The sequence below is a fragment of the Cryptomeria japonica genome, chromosome 4, assembly GCF_030272615.1.
Source record: "Cryptomeria japonica chromosome 4, Sugi_1.0, whole genome shotgun sequence".
Taxonomy (NCBI): Eukaryota; Viridiplantae; Streptophyta; class Pinopsida; order Cupressales; family Cupressaceae; genus Cryptomeria; species Cryptomeria japonica.
The window spans coordinates 328165980-328188245 of record NC_081408.1 but is presented as its reverse complement, the minus strand read 5'-3'; the positions used below and the strand labels follow the sequence as shown (position 1 = coordinate 328188245).

At 36.6% G+C, this 22266-nt stretch overlaps 1 protein-coding gene across 1 annotated transcript in view; it reads right to left on the bottom strand.

Moving 5' to 3' along the window:
* The window catches only part of LOC131063568 (phosphoribosylamine--glycine ligase), a 90665-nt gene that overhangs the window by 62820 nt on the left and 5579 nt on the right, over nt 1-22266 (bottom strand). Inside the window, exon 2 of the mRNA XM_057997421.2 lies at nt 5460-5830. Coding sequence (XP_057853404.1) covers nt 5460-5830 — 371 coding nt within the window. The remainder of the gene's footprint in view (nt 1-5459; nt 5831-22266) is intronic.

Below are 22266 nucleotides of genomic sequence, written 5' to 3'. Positions count from 1 at the left end.
CAGTTATCATGTTGGATCTCTAGTATGCCATGGATGTGCCATGATTGTGTTGTGGTAAAACATTTGGATAAAATGTTAGTGCACATACCACAACTTGGATAAGTTGAGAATTTAACTATTCTCATGTGCTATTCTTAAAGTATTGCGTGTTTAGGCAATACTAATATCACGTGCTTGGGTGATATCTTGTCATCACAAGTTGATGTGATGAATGTTTGTATCACGCATTTAGGTGATACTTCATGTCACGTGCTTAGGTGATGTGATTTTCTGTATCATATGATTGATGATACTTCATGTCACATGTCTAGGTGATATGATTCCTTAAAGAGTAAGATTATAAGACCATAATGAGAAATATGATACTAGATATGTTGTCTTCCATTTATCTTCCCTAGCTAAGAGGGAGTGTTGATACATGATAGCCTCGGTAAGATAAATGATTGAATGAGAGATAAATGAAGTCTCTCATTCAATCATCTATCTCATCGATAGACTATGATAAGACTTCAGTTATCTTATATATACACATGAGATTATGATCATGATTCAATCATTATATATTTATCATCGATTGTATGCATGATATACGATCTAGCTATGATCGTATCCCTCAATTCATATATATAATCTGGCATATAAATCCCGATTAACAAATCGGGTTCTTAACTAATGTTTGTATACCAATTAACATCGGTTACTAATCGTAATGCACAGGACACCGGTTGGTATCAGGTTTATTGTTAATGCTAACACACCGATTGGTATCGGGTTTAATATTAAATGCATACACACTGATTATCGGTTTAATTCGATTATGGTTTGAAGAGGCACAATCAAGTAATATCTTGATCGGTCATGTCGGTCAAGGTATTGCTTGATCTCCTATGTTTGCATATATATATCGATCGGTAAAATGAAGGAAGGACATCGAAATTAATAAATGCTCCTTCTCCATCTGCAACATACCGGATAATAATCAGATTTATCATATTGTGAATTAACATATACTTGAATAGAAAAATAACCTTGAATATAACTTCCATCTTGAATTGTAAATTGAATAACATTTACATAGATCACCACTACTGTTGTGCCTTGCTCTTTCAATCAACATTCTTTAATAAATAATAAGTAGAACATAACAAAATAAATTGGTTAAGTTTTATGACTGGTTATAGTTTCCATGTATAAATAATGATATCAAGTGTCTATTAGTCTATCTATGACCAATGCATGGAAGGGAACATAAAAATCTGTATATGGCTTCAGTTTCTATGGGTGAATAATGGGAGGGCTATAGCGTACATTAGGTTACATCGATGATCTCTGAATGAAATTAGATTATTGTATGTGTGGGTAAAATGATGGAAAAGATTCATCATCAGGAAGTGGTTAACATAGAAAGCAACAGCGAAGAAATAAACTTTATAGAACCAATGGCTTGGAGTTGAATGTATCTTTTCTCATGATAAAGCGATGGCATTGAAGTTAGTTACAGCAAAAATATGTAACATCGATATGGATTTTTAACCAACCCACGAAAATATTTGTGTGGGGCCCTTAGCATTAATAGAAAAGTAAGGCTATGTAATTGTTAGTTTTACCTATGGGAAGGCTATATTATTATTTTTACCTTAAAATTTGAGATCTTGAGTTTCATCTAGTACATTCACATTCTAACAAATACAGTGTTAGGAGGGATCAAGAAGCCTAATCATAATAAGCTAGAAAAGTTTAGTTTCCATTTATTTGGAAAATAAAGAATGACCTTGGTAAAAGTTCAAGACCAACTAAGGACCTGTACTTAAGAGTGAAATGTGTAAAAAATGCACCGTAAATTACAGAAACCATGTTATCTTTCCAAGCTAACTCAAGCAGCCATCATGTTGTGGTAAATGGGCACTTATACCAACCTTGATGTCTTTTGGGCAAAATACCATTCTAGTGGCAACTACATGTGTGACATTTGTGTGATGTTAATTACATGTTAAAGTTGCCAATGAACAACGATTTTAATGATAAGTTTAATTAACCCCTAACATTTGTAAACCTTGTCCATCCCTTTCATTGTCACTTATTCATGGTCAAGCAGTTCATGAAGTAGTTTTTCAATGTCCACCACATGTCTAGTTATGTTGGCATTCTATCTTTTTCCATGCTTTTATCTATAGATGACTATTCTCGCTACGGAATAGTTGTCTCATTGGAAAGAACATCTACAAAACAATTGTGAGGTCTCTTCTTTCACATCAACTGGAAATTTTGTATTTTTGTCCAATTGTATTAATATCTAGTAGATGGCATTATGAATGCTCTAGTGAACTTGTGAATATTGATTTTTCTGAAAGAGAATTTAATTTCCCAATTCAAGTATTTAATGATATCAATTATCATTTTGGAATCTCCTTCAATTTGTATCAAAAAACTTTATGTTGGAAGGACAACTGAGACTCACCTAAGCGGCAGACAGCTCTGCATAATTATGTGTTTGCTTTCCTGTACTCTAGGAGAGCCAAATCATTGGTTCCCCATCTCTAATTCTTACTGTGCCCCCTATCTCAGTCAACCCGACTTATTTTTAAATGCTCCATCATAATTTAATTTGTAGTATCTCATTGGGATTAGTATTCAATCTTGTGGTGATTGAATACTTATCCAAGTTAATATGTAGTGGAATTGGATACTCAACATTTAAGCGAATTGGTATTCCATCATATTTGTTGAATCATACATTCTTTTGGAGGTATGAATGCTATAGAATTATTAAGCTGCACATTAGATTTTTTATTTTACAAATAATTTGATTATTGGGTTAAGCATCATTGTCAACTATTCCAGCATTTCATTCTTTATATGGTTGTCACAATATAAATCTAGGTGCCATCTTATCCATTTGTTGAAGAATATTTATGTTGAAGAAAAATTCTTTGCATGTGATTATTTGTACTCGCTGAAGCAGATATTGGAATGATGATCAAACAACTATGTCGTTTCCTTTATTTTGTTTTGGCCAATGGACAACAAAGAAATGATGATGAATGGATTTTGCAGTTTTTTGACAGTTGGGAACTCTTGTTGGGCGTATCCATCCTCTGCATATTTTTAGCCATCAAATTTTCTCCATGTAGGAGCAGCTACAAGAATGTATCTATTCTAGGCCATAAGTTGTAGTTAATGCATGCACACCTTTTATGGCATGTGGCCAATTCAAAGAATCCTCTACTAAGAGTACAAGGGATCTGTTGATCAAATCCTTTAAGATAGTATTGTTGTCTTTTGGATTATCTGTTTAGAATTTGTTAATTAGTTTGGAGTTCCAACTAAAGAGAGTGTATTTCTTTCCATAGCAATAATCTGATAGGTTAGGTTTCCCTTTTCTTGTAGGATGGATTTCAAATCTGCTAAGATTATGTTTGTTGGTTTTACTTCTTTTCTTTCTAGGGATTTCAAAATTTCTCAAGTTGCCCTTAGGAGATGCCTCTAACGTGAGCCTTGTAGGAAGAGAAGGCAACCTGAATCTGTCATTCATGTTGGAAGGACCAACATATCTGTGATGATGTCCCTGACGTTGTTGAAATGGAAAATTCTGTTGAAGTTGTCTTTTCATGTTTGTCCCGTTAGTCACCACCCTATGTAAAAGAGGATCAACGGAACTTTGGAACAATGGTCAAATTGAACCTTTCCTGATCTTCCCAATAGCAATCATGTCATCCTCAAGCTTAGTTGCTCACACCTGAGCTTCGTCTAGTTCATCAATCTGACTAGATTTAATCATCAAGGCAACTTCCAATAGAAGTGCATTTATAAAACAACTTAGGAGAATTTTCAGAGAAGGCTTCTAAGTAGCTCTCTTCTACCAACAAGATCAAATCATACAATAAACTCTCTCATGGTCTCATTGCTATCTCTCTTTCCCTCTTTGTATTTTATAATTGGCCAAAAAGAAATATAGACCTATTCAACAAGCTTAAAACATGACAAGATCTCACACATGATCTTCCAACCGGTGATTGAACTGAGAACAAGATGGTGGAAACATTCCAATATACTTAAAACCAAGGTTTCAACAAAAAGTCACACTGTAACATCTTTATGTGTCACTCCCAGAGTACTGCATGTTGTGGTGGAGGTGGCAATATGCGAATCAAGATGCTAAGTGACATGAGCATGAAACTTTAGAAAACACTTCCCTGAACCATGCAAAAAATTGTTATGCTCTACAAGTGCCAATGTATCAATGTTGGCTCCCTGTAACAAAGGAAGCGACGGTTGACAATTGCTCTTATGAGTATTGTCACCCATTGTCTGGCAAGGCTCCTTTGTCCAACGCTGAAAATATCTTGATGAGTTTTGGACTGTTGGTCAAGAACTTCCTTTGTTTGAATAAACATGATCGAGAGTCCAAAAACAGAATTATGAAAACATGTCTCCCTCTGTGATCTAGCATAACCATATCAACCAAGATGAAATCACTTCAACTCAAGGTAATGAAATTGACTTTCCCACAGCAAGATACACTTCATTCCATAATATAGTCACAAAAAACTATCAATGTTTTAATTTGTTTCTTTCGAGACATCACAAAACAGAACAATGTGTGAAGACAAACTTCTCTTCAAATTTGGAGGGGAAGCAACTTATAATCTAAACTAAACCTAAACCTAAATTAAACTGACCCAAGACACCCAACTATGGACAAGATATACAGATATTCTCACCATACAAAATTTTAAGGGGGGTTTGCAATAAGGAAATAACTATTTGCTGGTGTTTTTGCCTCAGATACAAGTAGTAAACTATTAATGGTAGTACCTTGCAAGCAAGAATTTTAGATATCAAAGGAAAGAAACTATCTAAACACAAACCCACTATTGGATAAAACGGAGACCAGTGACCCACTGCAAACAAGATTCGAAGGAAATAACATAGAAAACAGTTGATTCCTTGGATTTAAGTTGGCCCCATTACCATTACAAATGAAAGGTAGAAATTCCCATTTTATAGCATTAAATATGTCAAAACAATAGTTTAAACTTTACACTATACTGCTAGTTGATGAACAGTGAAACATCACAACTGCTGCAAGCTATATCATGTTAGACTTGCAATGACAGTCAAGAAGAACTTCTTAAGTTAGAGGATTTTAGGAGCTTTATCTCATCTGCAAATTATAACTACAAGTTTATAACTCTAGTGAGTGCACAGTAATAGTAAAGAAAAATCTTTCAATTTTACTGAGATCCTACTATCACTTTTAAGCTTCATAGCTATCAACATTAATATTGAAATTCATAATCAAACTCCAAAACAAGTATACTAAATCCTGATAGTTTCTCATCAATAAAATGAAAGTAAATCTGATCTCAAAACCATACACAACATTCCATTTAGTAAGATTAAATTCGAAATTAAAAAGTGAACAATGGCTAGATTAAAATATTAATTAGTAAGAGAACCTTGGCTGTAGGAATGGAATACTTGTCACACAGCTTCTTCATAAAATCCTTTGACCCCTCCAAAGCTGCTGCTTGTGAAGAAGGACCAAAAGTAGGGATACCTACTTTATCAAGAGCATTGACAAGTCCAGCAACCAAAGGTGCTTCTGGACCTACTACAACCAATCCAACTCCCCACTCTTGACAAAATGATATAACTGCTGAAGCATTAAGAATGTCCAAATCTGATATGCAAGTCGCATCTCCTGAATCAGCTATGCCAGCATTTCCAGGCGCACAAAACACTGCATCACAAGAAGGTGACCGTTGCAATGCATAGCAAAGTGCATGCTCTCGACCTCCCCCTCCAATGACTAATACGACCACCCCTCCTGCACAAAAATATATCTTTAAAATTTAAATCTTATCACAACATAGAAAAAGAATAAGAAAAACCATGCGATAATGGGAGAAGTTTAAAGCAGTTCCAAATCAGAATCACTGGCAAGAAAGCATTCTTTAAAATATGCATGACTGGTATTCAATGTTTTATCAGTGGCTTCTTGGGTTATTGAGAATTCATATTTAACTTTCAAACATGAATGCTTGATATTGCATAGCTAAAACTGTGCCAATCAATTAATAGGCGAGGTTTGCAGCAGAACGAGAACAGAAATAATTTTGATAATAAGCGATTTTTTAGATCAGTTTGAATTATAGTCAATAGCAAGATAAAATTAGAAAAAATTAGTAGTATAGTAGACTCTTGTCAGTAGCTACACAAATTCATCCATGTTACTGTACATTCATTAAATACATGTACGCTTGTTACTTGTTAGTTTACAGAACTAAGTTTTTTCAGGTCGATAAATTCCTAAATAAAGCAATGCTAATGTTTGCATTTGTAACATTTTGTAAGTTATTTCAATACCATGCAAATACAGTAATTAATAATTGTTGTCAAAGTAAACATCATGAAATTACAGTATTCTATCCATCAAAATCATAACATAAATACAAGTGGAAGAAGTTAGCATACTCAATGATGTCAGAAGTTTTAAGAAACTCATCGTCCACATACTTGAGTGAAGAGAATATATTGAGAGCAATTGTGGTCTACCTTATAGAACACCATTTTCACAATCAATTCTAACTGATAATACAGCTGTTACCTGTAATTTTAGCTTCAGCATTGCAAAGCAGGTTTCAGAACCCATTAGAACCACTCCAAGCATCCCATTAATGATTTATGTATAATGTCTTTACCCGTATAAAAGAATCATCTCATCTATTTCTTTGCTTCCTTTTTTACATTTGCCTCTTTGAATACATTCTAATGGTAATTTCTTGTGTCCCAATTTGTACTATATTGACTTTTAAAATCCTTCTTGAAAGTCCATCTTTGCCGATTGCTTCCAAATGCTTAGCCTCTCTCTTGCATAATTCTTCTTCTACATTAGAATCTTACTGATCCATATGGATGCAAACTATTCAATCATTTTCACCACTTCAACGAAATCCAGAAGTTGAGAACTCCAGAAAACAAGTGGTTTTGTAACCATTGCCTTATGACAACCAGCAGATTTGTCATGATGCAGGGAACAGAAAATTTTAAATGAACTGATATTTGGCACTTCCAATTCCCAATTGAAGTCTTCTAATGCATGCAAAAGGGTCAAAACATCTATCTATAAGAAGCTGTCATAAAGATGGTGCAAGGGTTTGGAGAATTTCTAGATTGCTGTGTTCATGAGAGAAAGGAGAATTCAGCTGTAGACGACAGGACAGTGAGCATTAGGAACAGAAATTTGATTGGATCCCCTCATTGTAGTTCATTAAGATTAATAATCAATGCTTAGCTATTACCAGCTGGTTTTTCCCTCAGGCACGGAGAGGTGGGTAATGGGAGGGGCATGGGATGTGTTGATGTGTGTTTTAGGCACAATCAAACACAGAATAAAATACCCAAAAGTATCTTATCCTCTCTTGAGGAAAGTCCTCCCAAATGCTAAACTATGTGATCAAATGGAAGACTCCAAGGTTCCTAATGTCAGGTCACGACTTGTGGATAAGCTCAATTGGTCGTTGTGATTGTTGTTAATCCAAGGGGACTTACATTGAATACTTGAATGCTTGAATTGCTGGAACTTAGATTCTAACTACTTGCTTGGAAAATAAAAAAGAGCAAAAGAGATGGGTTTAGGAAAACTACACTACTCCTAAGAATGCAAAAGACAATGAATGATTGAGTGAAATTCAACTAAGCTCCGGTGCGCCATCAAGGAACAACTCCACAAAGCTAGCGTGACCTTCTAAGGAGAGCAAAATGATGTTCAAATCACTACCAACAACATAGACACCATCAAGACGATGCATATCAATGAGGCAAGTAGCAATTGAAGTTAAGCTCATTAAGAATTCCAATTGACCACGCAAGGCAAACTTACAATCAGTAAATCGCTAATGGTATGGATATATGAATTTCATCATTAATCATTCACAACTCCTTATATTCATCTAATTATTCATCAAACATGAAGATCCAACAAGAAACCATGCACTTGTAAAGAAACAACACATTCCACCATAACTTCAATGAAAAGGAAGTTTATTTACAACTTTGGCGACAATTTCTGCCTTCTCCTACTCTACTCTAGCTGCTATCTACTATTCACTATTCACTATTAACCATTTTTTTTTACAAATGAGGAGAGTGAGCCTTTTATAGATAGCTCTTTACAATAGGTGGCTCAAATTGATTCACAATCAATGGCCGAGATAACATGATAGAAACCCTAATTAGGGTTTGTTACAACAAACTCTTCTCGGCCAATGAAATAATTACAATCTTTGGACACATGTCTTCTCTTGAATATTTGACCAATAGATAGTGAGGGTAGGTACATTGGAGTTTGTGTCTTCATAAGATGAATCAAGTGCATTGCATCTAGACATGCTGATGTGGAACTCCTCTAGTTGGTGGAATGACGACTAAGATGCCACCTCAACTTACACTTGTAGACTCATCACAATGAGTGTTGATGCCTCTAGAAATATCTCTTGATACTTAACATCTCAATGCTTGGTGTGATAATGATGGCACTATCATAATCAAGTCAACCTTCTACCCTTGCTTGCCTATCTTGCCTTGATGCTGATTTTCCCTTGCTTTGCTGATGTTGTTCACCTCCATCTTAACTGTTGAGCTTTGATTTTTTATTAACCCTTGAATATGATGAACTCTTCACAATGCTGATTTGCCTTGGTATGATTGAATGATCCTTCCTTGTGCATTTTCTCCATCTGGATATTCATGCTGATATGTCTCTCTAGCTTGAAGTATATCGTTAAGAGAGTGAAGTGTATGCGTGTTGACTTCCCTCTGGTGCAATCTCGTTGTGTGGTCTTGTGAAGTTTTCCCTTTGGAAAGTAGACTTTGTGCTATGATCCTTATCTTGATGTTGATGCGTGTTGGGGCTAAAATCCTTCATCATTATTGATGTAGTCCTGAATGTTCATCATCATTTTCCCATCAAACCTGAAAAAGAAAACATATTGAATCATAATGATGGAATAGAATAAACTTAATCTAACACACCCTTATCACATCAAAACTCATTAACAAATCTGGAAATGCATTTGGTTACTGGCAAATACAAGGAATCAAGTTTAATTATGCCTCTTTCAAGTCTGATCCTGACCTTGAATTGATGCACCTAATCAAAAGATGTGACTGATAATATTCAAGAGGTTCACTGATGCTGAAGGTGGATGAGCAAATTTGCTTTATACTTGATCCAATTCGCTGCACCTCTGATTGAATTCTCCATTCTTATTATCAAATTCGCCTCCCTTATGATTGAATTCGCTGCTCTTGTGATTAGATTCACTGCTCTAAGGATCAAACTCGCTGCTCTAATGATCAAACTCGCTGCTCTGCTCTTCTTGAAGAAGGAATTCGCTTTGAAATGGTGATTGAAATGAACCTTTTGAATTAATATTTATATACATCAAGCGTGGGGGGTGTGACTTTTTATTCCTAGGCCGACTTGATAATGTTTAGCACAAAAAACGTTATTTCCTATAGGGCTGACTTGGTTGCTTTTTAAACATTTTTCATTCAAATGCAAACCTTGGCGCCAAAATACTTATTCTTATAATGAGCAAACTAAGAAGTTCACTCCTTCAAGGGAGCAATGGAAGTTTGCTCCTATGCTTGGGCAATGGAAGTTCGCTCCAATGAATGAGCAAAGGAAGTTCGCTCCTATGGATAAGCAAAGTAAGTTTGCTCCAATTGATGAGCAAAGGAAGTTCCTTCAAACTTTTAGCATCATTCCATCACCTCTTCATCAATTCATGTCTTGAGGTTTTACTCTCCATGTGTCTAGGTTCATCAATTTATCTTCAAATAACGCCTTGAAAACCATGTCGCTCTCACAAGAGAGCAATGGAAGTCATTTCGCTTCTATGAAGGAGTAATGGAAGTAGGTTCTCTCCTCTCAAGGGGCAATGGAAGTTCGCTCCAATTGGGGAGCAAATGAAGTTCACTCCAATTGAGGAGAAATGGAAGTGCATCAAAAGTTCGCTCCTCCTAAAGGCCAAAGGAAGTTCGCAAAGGAAGTTCGCAAAGGAAGTTTTCACATACTTTGTCAAATTCTCAGGTTGCTGGTTGAAAATCAAATTCGTTGGTTGACCAAGGTCCCATATTGCAATTCAAGACATCTTGGGCCTCCTAGGTGACAAGGGAAGGAAGTTCGCTTCTTTTAAGGAGCAATGGAAGTCATATCAATCCTATGAAGGAACAATGGAAGTAAAGCCGCTCCTACCTGTTGTGACCACATCACACATTGCCCCATCAAGATGGGGACCGCCCCCCTTTTTTTAAGGTTTTGCCTTGTCTAGGAGTAGTCTCTCTTTGCTCTCTTCTAGTGAATGGACTGGAGTAGGTCATCAAGTGTCACAAGGATGATTCGAAGATGAAGGACTTGAGGATTGAACAAACCAAGTAAAGTCAGGTGAAAGAGCTAAGTGAAGAGTCATTCATGAAGTTACGTACCTTGTCCTAACTTGAGAGCAAAATTTTCATCAAGACCGTGTACCTTGCTCCCTCATTGGAGCGAATTTGCCTTAGTCCCTTGACCTTGTACCTTGCTGAGGTCCTAGAGCGAAATTCTTTCAACAAGTCATGTCCTTGCCAGGGTCCTAGAGCGAAAATTTCACCAAGGGCATGTACCTTCCAAAGGTCAAAGAGCGAATTTCCTCCATAGGTGTTCTTAAGGGTCGAATTGATAATGCTTTCATATGGACAGATTGGAAAACTCAAGGTCAAAATCAACCAAGTGAAAGAGCTATTTTCAAGTCATATCCTTAGAAAGGTCAAGGAGCGAATTTCATTTTTGAGTCATGTCCTTCCAAAGGATCCAAAGCGAAATTTTCATGTCCTTGCTAAGGGTCCAAAGCGAATTTGAAGATGTGTACCTTGGAGAAGTCTTAGAGCGAGCATGTGTGCACCTTCCGAAGGACACAGAGCGAACTTTGACTTATCGGTGTACCTTCCTAAGGGTCCAGAGCGAAATTTTGCTAACTGGAGTACCTTGCTGAGGATCAAGGGCGAATTTATCCAAGTAAAAATTGAAGTGAATTTTGAAGTCTTAAGAGTGGGTTTTGAGCAAATTTGTTGAAGTCATGTACCTTGTTAAGATTAGAGTTTGAACTTCCCTAATGAGTCACGTACCTTAGAAAGATCTTAGAGTGATTATTTTTTTTTTTGACCAAGGCCGTGTACCTTCCAAGGGTCATGGAGCAAATTTTTGATTAAGGTCATGTACCTTCCGAAGGACAAAAGTGAATCATGTGTACCCTACCAAGATCCTAGAGCAAAAAAAAAAATTCAAGATTATGTCCTTGCTAAGGTCTAAGAGCGATTTTCAAGTGATGTCCTTGGAAAGGTCCAAGAGCGATTTTCAAGTGATGTCCTTGGAAAGGTCCAAGAGTGATTTTCATTTTTGAGTCTTGTCCTTGCGAAGGACATAGAGCGAAATTTTTATCAAGTCATGTCCTTGGAGAGGTCTTGGAGCGAATTGCAATATAAGGTCATGTACCTTAGAAAGGACATAGAGCAAATTTTTTATCAAGGTGACGTACCTTGCAAAGGTACAAGAGCGAATTTTCTTATCATTGCATGTACCTTGCCAAGGTACCAAAGCGAAATTCTCAAAGGCAAGCATTTTGGCGCCAAAATTCCATTTGAAAATTTGAATTGCTAAAAGGGAGAACTCTAATGTGTTAAGTCGGCCAGCATGAGGAAGATAATTCGTTGTTTAATTTTTGCTAGATTAAGTCAGCCTTCCACTCCAAAAGACACCTCTTTTACCCTAAGTGCCTATAAAAGAAGGATCAAGATATTCATTTTAACCATCAATTCAAGCATTTTCTTATTTTCAAGTGCGAATTTGAGAGAAGGCTGAGTGAACTTCTTCAGCAAGGAAGCGAATTTTATCTATTCATGAGCAAATTTCACTAAAATATAAGTGAATTGCTCCAGCACAAAGGCGAACTTGGACATTAAAAGTGCAGACCTGAGGATCAAGACAAACAAATTTAAGCATTAAAGATACAGATCTGATGTTTTAGAAAGTCGAATTCACCTTAAAGCACCTGAATTAATCAAAGAGGGAGCAAATTGTACTCAGCTGGAGACATATCGATCAATAATTCAAACAGTGAATTCATTAATTAGTGTCAGTCCTTTGATTGAAAGGAAATCATCAAAATCAGGGGTAAGGCTTGCATTTAGGATCAAAAATCAGGTCTGATTAAAGGCAGAAAATCACAATTCATTCAAGTTAGGATGCATGTATAGAGTTAAATCAGTCTTATTTAGCAATTGATTTTATATTTTAGATGCAAGGTTCAGTTCATGCGCAAGTAGATAGGCTTCAATGCATTGATAATTCACCAAAATCCTAACTTGAACATATCTCATAGGTAAATGATGGCAGCGCCCAAGGCAAGTGGATCTACCTCCCGACAGGCTCTCATCAAAGAGGATCAAAGGAGTGATGACTTGGAGACTAAAATCACATCCCAGTGGAGCAACATTGGAGATACAAAACTTGGGAACTTCAATGTGAAGAAGTTTCGTGAGGCACCATATATTGGCAAACCATCACCTATAGCCAAGAGGATAATAGAAAGCGGCATCATCAAGGCAGCCGGCTTCCCTCCTGCAGTTAGATATCATGAACTAAAGATTGAGTGTGCCAAACACTATGATTTACACTCAAGGACAATTGTGGCCGAGGATGGAACCGTTCTTGCTTACCTATCAGAAACAGCCATAAGTGAAGCTTTCCACCTACCAGAACAAAGGGACATGATCTATAGAAGCTTGGAAGGAGCTAAGTCAATTTATGAAGATGATCCTGATCCATGCCTAGCAGTCATCAATACGGATTGGTTGCAAAAGAGTAGACCTCACCTAAATAAGATACCTAATGGCCCACACCGAATTGACTTCCATGAGGAATTTGGGGATTTGATCACCATGCTTAGCCGAGTTATAGGTGCTCCTCAAGCTTTTTGTTTTGACAAATGGATGTTCTTCTTCATACAAATAATCATCCAAGGGAAAGGAATGATCAATTGGGCAAGAATCATTAGTAATAGCCTAGATGTACAGAAGGTTAATTCCCACCAAGTCATTCCACATGAGCTCATATGTCATATATTCTCTAGCAAGGAATTATGAATATGCAGGACTACCACATAGAGGCAAAGTTGGAAGGAGGCCCAGAGAGATAAGGGTTTGTGATTCCTATGAAATATTGCATCACCCACCTAAGCAACACTATAGAACAGTCAATGATATTTTCACAATGCACATCACTAGGATCCTACAAGGTGGAATCCATGAAAGATTGTCTCCGAAGGCACAAGCACTTGTCAAACAATATGGTGCATGGTTCATTCAATTTCCCAAATTCACATACATAAGGATACAAGGGTGTCCTTCTCCTCCTTATATGTTGTCGCGTTATCCAGCAGAAAGGGTAGTAATACTTGAAGTGGCAAGACAATTGTTATCATGTACCAAGTCATTAAGGTACAAACATGGAGGTGTCATCACTAATTCCATTTCACTTGGAAATTTGATAGACGTTTGTCCTTCCCTTCAAGTAGCTGAAAGTGTCGAGCAAGAGTTATCTCTCTATTCATTTACACCATTTGCTTCTAGAGATAACTTTGATCCCTATGGTAATATAGAAGAATGGCTCGAAGAAAGCATAAACATGTGTTTCAAGTAGAAGACTTTTGGATGAATGCTCAAGATGACTTGGAGATAAAGAAGAAGATGAACTCTCAACTGCCTCTTGATCTTATCAAGAAATGCAAAGTCTATAGAGTGGCTGACCAAGCACAAGATAGGGGTAGATATATCCAATCTACCTATGAGATGGAAGAAAAAGGAATAAAGATTAATTGGGATGAAAAGTAAGTCACGGATTTGAGGGAATTGATGAATCAAGTCTTAACTTGCACACGCAAATGGGTAGATATTCAGCATCAGAAATTGAGGGTCAATTTGGAGACAAGGACAAAAGAAGAAGAAAGGGCAAGCGTAAGTGAGAGCACTTCTCATTCTAAAGGATCGAAGAGGAAGAATGAACAAGGAAAGAAAGAGACATCCAAGAAGAAGCAAAAGACAAATTCTGATCAGCCTCCTAGTGCTTCTTCTAGGCATGAGAGAGAAATAAATCAAGGCAAGGATCAAAGGATAGATGAAGGCATGGTTCATGAAGTAGATGAATCAATTTTGTCAATAATACAAAATGACAAGAATGATAGACAAGATAAAGGAAAGAGGCCACAAGAATCATCAAATCCGGCCCTTCATATCCAGATTTGTGATGACAGTGAACAAGGAGATAATAATGAAGTAACTTCCCCTCCCAGAAATGAGCCATTGCCCGAAGAAGTGCAAGTAAAAGAAGGAAGATCTTCTATCCCCGACTGGCTCAAAGAAAGACTTGCCAAGGAGGTGATAGCGGAAGAAGAAGAACAAGCATTTGATTTGGAGAGTCTTCTAAATGGACCTCAAGAAGTCATTGAAAAGAAGAAAGCTTCAAAGATGTCTAAAGTAATAAGAGATGATACGGGCTCCAGGAAGATACAGATTACTACTCCGGCAGTAGATAAGTATGAGGATGAGATTACGGCAGATGAATATGATTTGGAGACATTTGACTTAGGTCCACTTACTTCTGACCAAGCCATGGATGAAGCAACCAATTCAGTGAAGGCAGTCAATGAGAAGCTAAAGGCTGAAATAGAGAAGAACAAAAGGTTAGAAAAAGAGATAAATGCATGGAGGAGCTATTTCCATCAGTTCAAGGAACCACTAAGGCAATATGACCCAACAAACACACCTCCACTAATGCTTCCTCATGAATCGGTAAATCATATGGAGAAGATAGCAAACTCAGCACAACTTCTAGATGCATGGATCAATAAATCTTTCACAATGGCTAATAAGTTTGTGAGAAATATGATGAAAATACTTGGTAGAGCCATTAGTGTCCTTGAGATAGTTCATAACCTCATGGTGACAGTTGATGCCTTCACTCATGCTAAAGGTGTCACCATCCCAGTATTGCAAGCAATAAGAAAGGCACCTAGACATATACTGGCACAAGAAGGGGTAATTAGAAAAGAATCAACTCCTAATCTGTTACAATGGTCGACTTTGCTTCAAATGAAGAAACTCCTTTTTGAAGACGTTAGTAACAGATGTAATCAAGTTGAAGATACCGTCCATCCTATTCATGACAAGATAATTGAGGTGATGGGTGTCATTCTTGACAAAAGGGCAGAAATTGAAACAGATGTGGACATTCAAGAATTGGAGGACAAGATAAAAGTCATCTTTCAGGGAGAAGGTGGACAAATCATAAAAAAACAGTTGGATCAGATGTATACCATTATGTTCCTTATTGATAAGACAAAAGAACTTGAGCATGGATGGGAGATAACACTTCTTGCAGCCTTTGATGAGGTAATCCAACTAGAAGAACGAATGAAGAATCTACCTGAGATTCCAATTTCTGAAGTTGAAAGTATGACGTCCAGATTCATTGAATATGCAAGAAAGGAAAAGGAGAAAGGGAACAAAGTTCTAGAAGAGAGTTTGTTATGATCCCACTTGGCATTTCATTTTCCTATTGGAGGATGCTTCCTCAATTTCCATGTCGGCACATGTTATCTTCTCATTGGTTGATTCATGATAATGATTATCTAGATAGGGTTTTCATTTGTATCAAACCCTAATTAGGGTTTAGGCGGCAAAATCTTGGCCCTTGATCTTCATTTGATCTCGACCCTTCATTGTATTTGGGAGTCTTATATAAACTCCACTCATTTCATTTGTAATGGTTAATAATGATAGCAATATAATAGCAATAGCATTAGAGAATAGAAAATAATAGAAGAGAGAGTAATAGTGGTAGAATAGTGGCAAGAGAAAGACTTAAAAAATTGTTGTTGTTTGGCTATTGGATCAATAAAACATTGAAGCTATGGTGTTTTGCTCAATCCTTGAAGCCTATTGCGTAGTTTTTTTATCTTCTCAAGTCAATCTTTTGATGTTAGCTTAAGCATTAGATTTAATGATGGAATGTTGCACTTGATATATTGTGAAGCTCGTTATCCATACCACTAGCTTTCTTGCCGATTGTAAGCGAGCCTTGTGTGGTCAACTAGAACTCTTAAAATTGTTTAAGTTCAATTATTGCTCAATCATTGATATGCATTCAACTAGTGGTGTCTATGATTAGTAGCGATTTGAAAATCCCCAAACATCCTTAGAAGATTGCACTAGTTCTAGTGGAGTTGTTCATGTATGGTGATGCTATAACTAGTTGAGTTTCACTTGTGTCATCCTTCATTCATTCATTTTAGAATAGCTTAGAACTTCTCTAAACCCTCATCTTTTGCCATTTTTTTTATAATCATTTAGTAGTTTTAGGAAAGAACTTCATTGCATATCGTCTACAATCACTTTATGAAATCTTTTCAAACCATAAATGCCCCTAGATGAAACAACAATCACAATGACCAACAAAGTTTATCCACACGTAGTGATCCTACATACATGAACCTTGGAGTCTTCTCGAATGATCCTTAAGCTAATCTTCAGCATCAGAGAGATTTTGTTCAAGAGAGGATAAGATACTTATGGTATTTTATTATGTGTTTGCATGTGCCTAAAAAACACATCAACACTACCAAGGGGCAATGGAAGTAAGTTCACTCCAGCAAGGGAGCAAAGGAAATTTTTATGCACTTAACCAAATTTCTTCCATGCGACCTGCCCCTCAACAAAGTACAATCAGACCTCTTGGATGGTAAGGAAATTTTGTATAATTGGTGAAATTTCATCCAAGGGATTCATCTATCAAACCTCCTCACTAGTCTTGTTTGAATTGACCTTACTTGACACCTCATCTCACATCACCTCACTTCACATCTCACAGGAAGGGCAAAGGAAGGCAGTCAATAACAAGGAAGGGCAAAGGAAGGCAGTCAATAACAAGGAAGGGCAAAGGAAGTGACTGTCAGTGCCTTAGCCAAGCATTTCATTCCTAGCCTTGCAAGCAAAAGATGAGTCATCCATTCCAAAAGCCTTGAAAACTGACTGACTTCACTCTATCCTAAAGAGACAATCCTGACTTGATTAACTTTTGACTCACTGGCTTCTTCAACACAAAGGCTAATAGCGAAAGACTCTACCACTATCCTAGAAAGCAGAAAAAAGTGACCGTCCCCATTTGCAATGGGGCGATGTGTGGAAACGTTACAACAGGATGCTTCCAGAATAAATTTTGTGTTTAATATTGTAGTTTGCAATTTTCCAGCAAGTATCTTTGTTCTAATACAACATTGTTCCCTTACTTAACTATCATTTGTGTTTAATCAAGTAGACAAATAGTTTATTCTGTGATTCCTTCACTTCTACAACTTGTTTGATGAAATTATGAATCATTTTGGTATCAAAGTCGAGTTGCTACTCTTTGGGTAACCGATTTGAGAGTTGTATGACAGTGGCAATATCCTCAAAAGACAAGGAATTGGTAACTGGTAATCTGGAGGTGGGGACATGAAAGTGGAACAAAGAAGTGAAAATGGAAGACTTGAATTGCCTAAATGACAGACTTGAGAAGCAACTTGAAAAGGGTAATGACAAACAAAACGTGTATTACTCAACAACAAGAGAATATCCGGCAGCGAATTCTAATGGTCCAACAATTGTAATTAGAGACAATGGAGAAGAGGGAGATGACCAAGAAACAATTTGGAATGAAAAATAAGTCCAATAAAGTTATCTGTATCCCAAGATTTATCCATTTAAAGTTGAAACTTGAACCCAATATTGAAATCATATCTTTTGAGGGACACAAAGATGCACAGATTTTAGAAACATGGATAAAAAAAATTGATGTATATTTTAGCGTGCACAATGTGAGTGAGACAGAGAATTTTCTTTGCATGTCTCAAAATGTTTGGGTGCACTCTTGTATGGAGGAAAAGCTTATTAAAATCTACACAAAAGAAACAAGAAAAATTAAAAACCCAGTAGTGACTGGTTGGGAGGATCTCAAAGATTTGTTGCATAGGAATTTCTATCCAGTTGGCCATGAGACCTACTAAAAGATTTAAGTGGCTGTTTCTAGACAAGGCAATTATCAATGCATAGCATACAAACTCAGTGAGTAGCCAAGTACTCTTAGCAAAAATTCACAATCTAAATTGGCCAAGTACTCGGCGAGCCACAGTACACAAAATCAGGGACTACTTGCTGAAACTCCTCAAATCCATGCAGAAAATTTGCTGATGTGCAGCAAATGTGGGAAAAACACTAAAAACTACATGTTTTTGACCTATTTATCCCTAGACACTCACAGCTGAAGCTCATACGGCAGTTATGCATCCTTGAGACCAGCTCTAAAGGATTTTATAGTAGATTTGAAAGACAGATTTGATGGATTTCAGGTTTCCAGGTTTATCAGTTTTTTTTTGTTCTTGGTTTTTCTTTGTTTTTTTTCTCCAAGCATGTAAGTTAGCTCTAGCGTGTTATTTTTTTAAGAATAGATTTCTAAACATTATATATAATTTTACTTGCAGTGAATTCAATTTTTGAAAGTTTATTGTTGGTTTATACTAGTGTTTTTCAATGAAATTATTTATTTTTTTCCTAAGCAAAGGGTTTTGCACTTTTGAGTCAAATAAATGGTTTTTTAATTAAATTATTTAATGGGTTTTCGTCCTAACCTCGAAGGTGCAATTAAGGGTTTTTGTCCTTCTTGCACGACTCGATGAAACTTCACCAAAATTCTGTTCATGTCCTCCAAAAGACTTTGCTGATCAACTTAAATCAGCTGGGCAGAATGAGTCCACGGCTCAAAATTGGGTGCCAACTTTTATATTTGAAAATTTCACTTTATTTATTATTTTTATTTATTATTTACTTGAAATAGCTCCCATGGCTCAATTTGAGCACCACTTTTAAACTTGAATTTTAACTCTTAATTTTTATTTTGTATGTTATATTTATTAATTTTATTTTTTTTTTTATTATTTAAAATTGGGCAGATTAAGGATGGAAAGAAGGGGACATGAAATTATTCCAAATGGATGGATAGACATGAACCATTGTCATGGTCACATGTACAAAGTGCACTTACTTCCTTATTGTCGATTGTTTAGAGCACTACAAAAATGTCAACTTTATGTTCCAAATCCTAGAGATGTTATGGGGGAAGTTGGGCCATAGAATCGGTGCAATTAGTGATAAATACAGCCTCTGTATGCAAAGTTGCAAGGAAGTTTATTGAGGCAACCTACAAGCATATTTGGTGGACTCTTTGTTATATGCATGCATGTCATGAATTATGCACTCGCGGACACAAGCAAAAATGATTGGATCAAAATGGTAGTTAATGATGCTAGAGATGTGCAAATGTTTAACAGCAACCACCACACTTCACATGCAATCTTCAAGTCCTTCTCCAAGACAAAGTTTCTGAAACTTGTGGAAACTAGATATGCATCATAATTCATTCTCTTAATGAGAATGCTCTAGTTGCAAGGGACATTGCAACTAATAAGCATGATAAAAGAGTGGAATCAATGGCCCAATTCTAGGTCAAACCAAGAGAAGAGGGTGAAGAGGTAGTGAAGAGTGACACTTTTTGGACCAATGTGAAATAAATTGTCTCCATTAAAACTCTAATCTTCGAAGTCATTAGATATCGGACATAAATGCACTTAACCTTGGAGAGGTGTATGAGTGCACTAATAGTATGCTTCGCCAAATGAAGGTCATTATACAAGAGAAAGAACCCACTTTGTAGTTCTACAATGAACATATTCAGAGAAGCTCAACACTCCCTTGCACATGATTGCCTATGCATTCAAATCGAAGTGGCATGTTTAAAGGCTTGGACAATTTACCCCTATACATGATGCTAAGTAAAGGAGGGGTTCATTAAGCCTATTCAGAATATGCGTGATACTAATAGTGTCAACATAATTCATATTGAGTGGGCAAGATTTGCAACTTTTAGGAGATATTTAGAGAAGCCCAAGCTAGATGGAGAGAAGACTATGCTACAAGAAGACTCGATTCTATGGTGGGCTATGCATATTCTAGTTCTTCTTTTGTTGAGAGGAACCAGTCTACTTATAGCTTCATCAACTATATTAAGAGGAACAGGCTTGCCTTTAGGAGGGCGAAGAGGCCTATAGTTGTATATAGTGCTTTGTGTCTCACTAACAGCAACACACTTGCATACAAGGAGAGTCCAAGAACTTGATGGGATGTAGGGTGAGAGGAGCCAACATAGGTTGATGATGATGCGCCAAAGACAAGGTTGTTTGGTATTGGTTTGAAGGAGCTCAAACTCAAGTCCAATAGTTCGAGTGATGAGGAGTTCAGCAAAGACTTTGGGGATGATTAGAGGCATTGAATCATCAGCCAATTGTATTTGAGTTTTGAATGTAATATAATATTATACTAATATTTGACATTTTTAATTTTCAATGCAATGTGTTAGTACTTCAAAGTTTCATTTATTAATCCTTATACATATTTTTTATAACTAATTTTTCAAGTCCTACATATATTTGCACTACCATCCCCAAATCTAGGCCCTTGGTCCCCATATCCCCAAGACCCAACCCCTATTCCCTCATCCTAAGACTCCATGGAACACAGGCTTAACACAATTTGAGTTTTTGAACTATGTCTTCAAGAATCCTATAACCTCCTACCTAGATTTGCTTAAATGGCCAAGATGCAAATCTAGTGGGTACAACATGAACCTAGGATACTTGGAACCTTTGAATTATAGTGATAACATTCTAAATTGGTCAACCCAAATATTTTGGTACATGTATAGCCTTTCCAAGACCTATACATTCTTCTACCAAACTACTTCGAAGGAGATTCTAGCTCAAAACAGATTAGGAGAATGTTGCTTCACAAACCATCAAGGTACCTCATGCATTGCATCTCCAAGAAAATAGTGGTCCATTTGCCTCTACATAATGATTATGCACTACAAGTATGGAGTTTGGCTACTTGGAAAATTGGGGACGCATTGGATAATCCCTAGCAACATCTAGGAGTTCATTTTATTGAGGCCTTGTCAAACTCATTGGTATTTCCTCACAAGTTCTAGAGAGTTGCACCTATCATGCTAACATGATCTTTATCATTAAAGAGAAACTCTAAATCTTTATAAAGAAAGCAATTGTTGGGAAAAATGTATGGCAAAGAGGTAGCTGGTTAACCCGAGCCTAAAAAGTAGGAACATTAAGTGGGTCAACATTGAATTGGAATTAAATTGCATTCTTAAAGAGGTAAGTGATTTGGGTTTGCCCCAATAATGAGGATTGTTGCTTTAAGATAAATTTGAAGCATGCTAAGCAGGTTTCCCCTATCCCAAGAAAGTTTAAAATTCAATTTCACCAAGACTTCAAAAGGAAATCATCGGAAAGTAGGGGCGCATCATTGAATAGGAACCATGAAGGAACACTATTTGAGGCAGATTTAATAATGAATCTCTAAAGCACAAAAAATAGATCAACATAATGAGTTCAATAAATGGGATCAAATCAGCTAATGATATTGAAAGAACTCCCTTATTACCATTCATGATTCAAGTCATCATAACAAAAATTATTCTAGGGAATAAATTGGAAAGACAATAGTTTTCAATCAATAGGGACAAATCAGATTAAATTTAGGGTTAGAGAAAAATTGTGATAGAAATCAGGAAAAAACCCTAAAAACCCTCAATTTTTGATAAAATTGCCAAAAAAAAGGTCAAAAAACAAGTTAGCCAATTAAAATCAAGAAATTGGCACCCAAGCAAAGCACCTATTAATTACAAATTTTTGCAAATTTTTTCGACTAATTTAATCCATGCAAAAGCAATCAACTCCCAATTAGAAGCTGGATTTTATTTGCAAGTAAAACAATTGCCACTCCACTCATCCAAAAAAAACCCATTCTCCTTCTCACTTTGTGGCAGCTTGGCACAATGCTATTTCAACTCCCACAATGGTGAGGAACTTTCCTTTTGTCAATTGAAATGCCAAAAGTTCTTTGAACCTCACTCACTGGGGGTACTCCCCACCTTCCACACTTAAAGCATAGCCCATTTTCTCGAGCAACAACTCTATCCCTAATAGTGCATATTCACAATATAAAAAATATGTGTTGCACCACATTACATAGGCTAATGTGGTCCTCGGGTTACCCTCTACT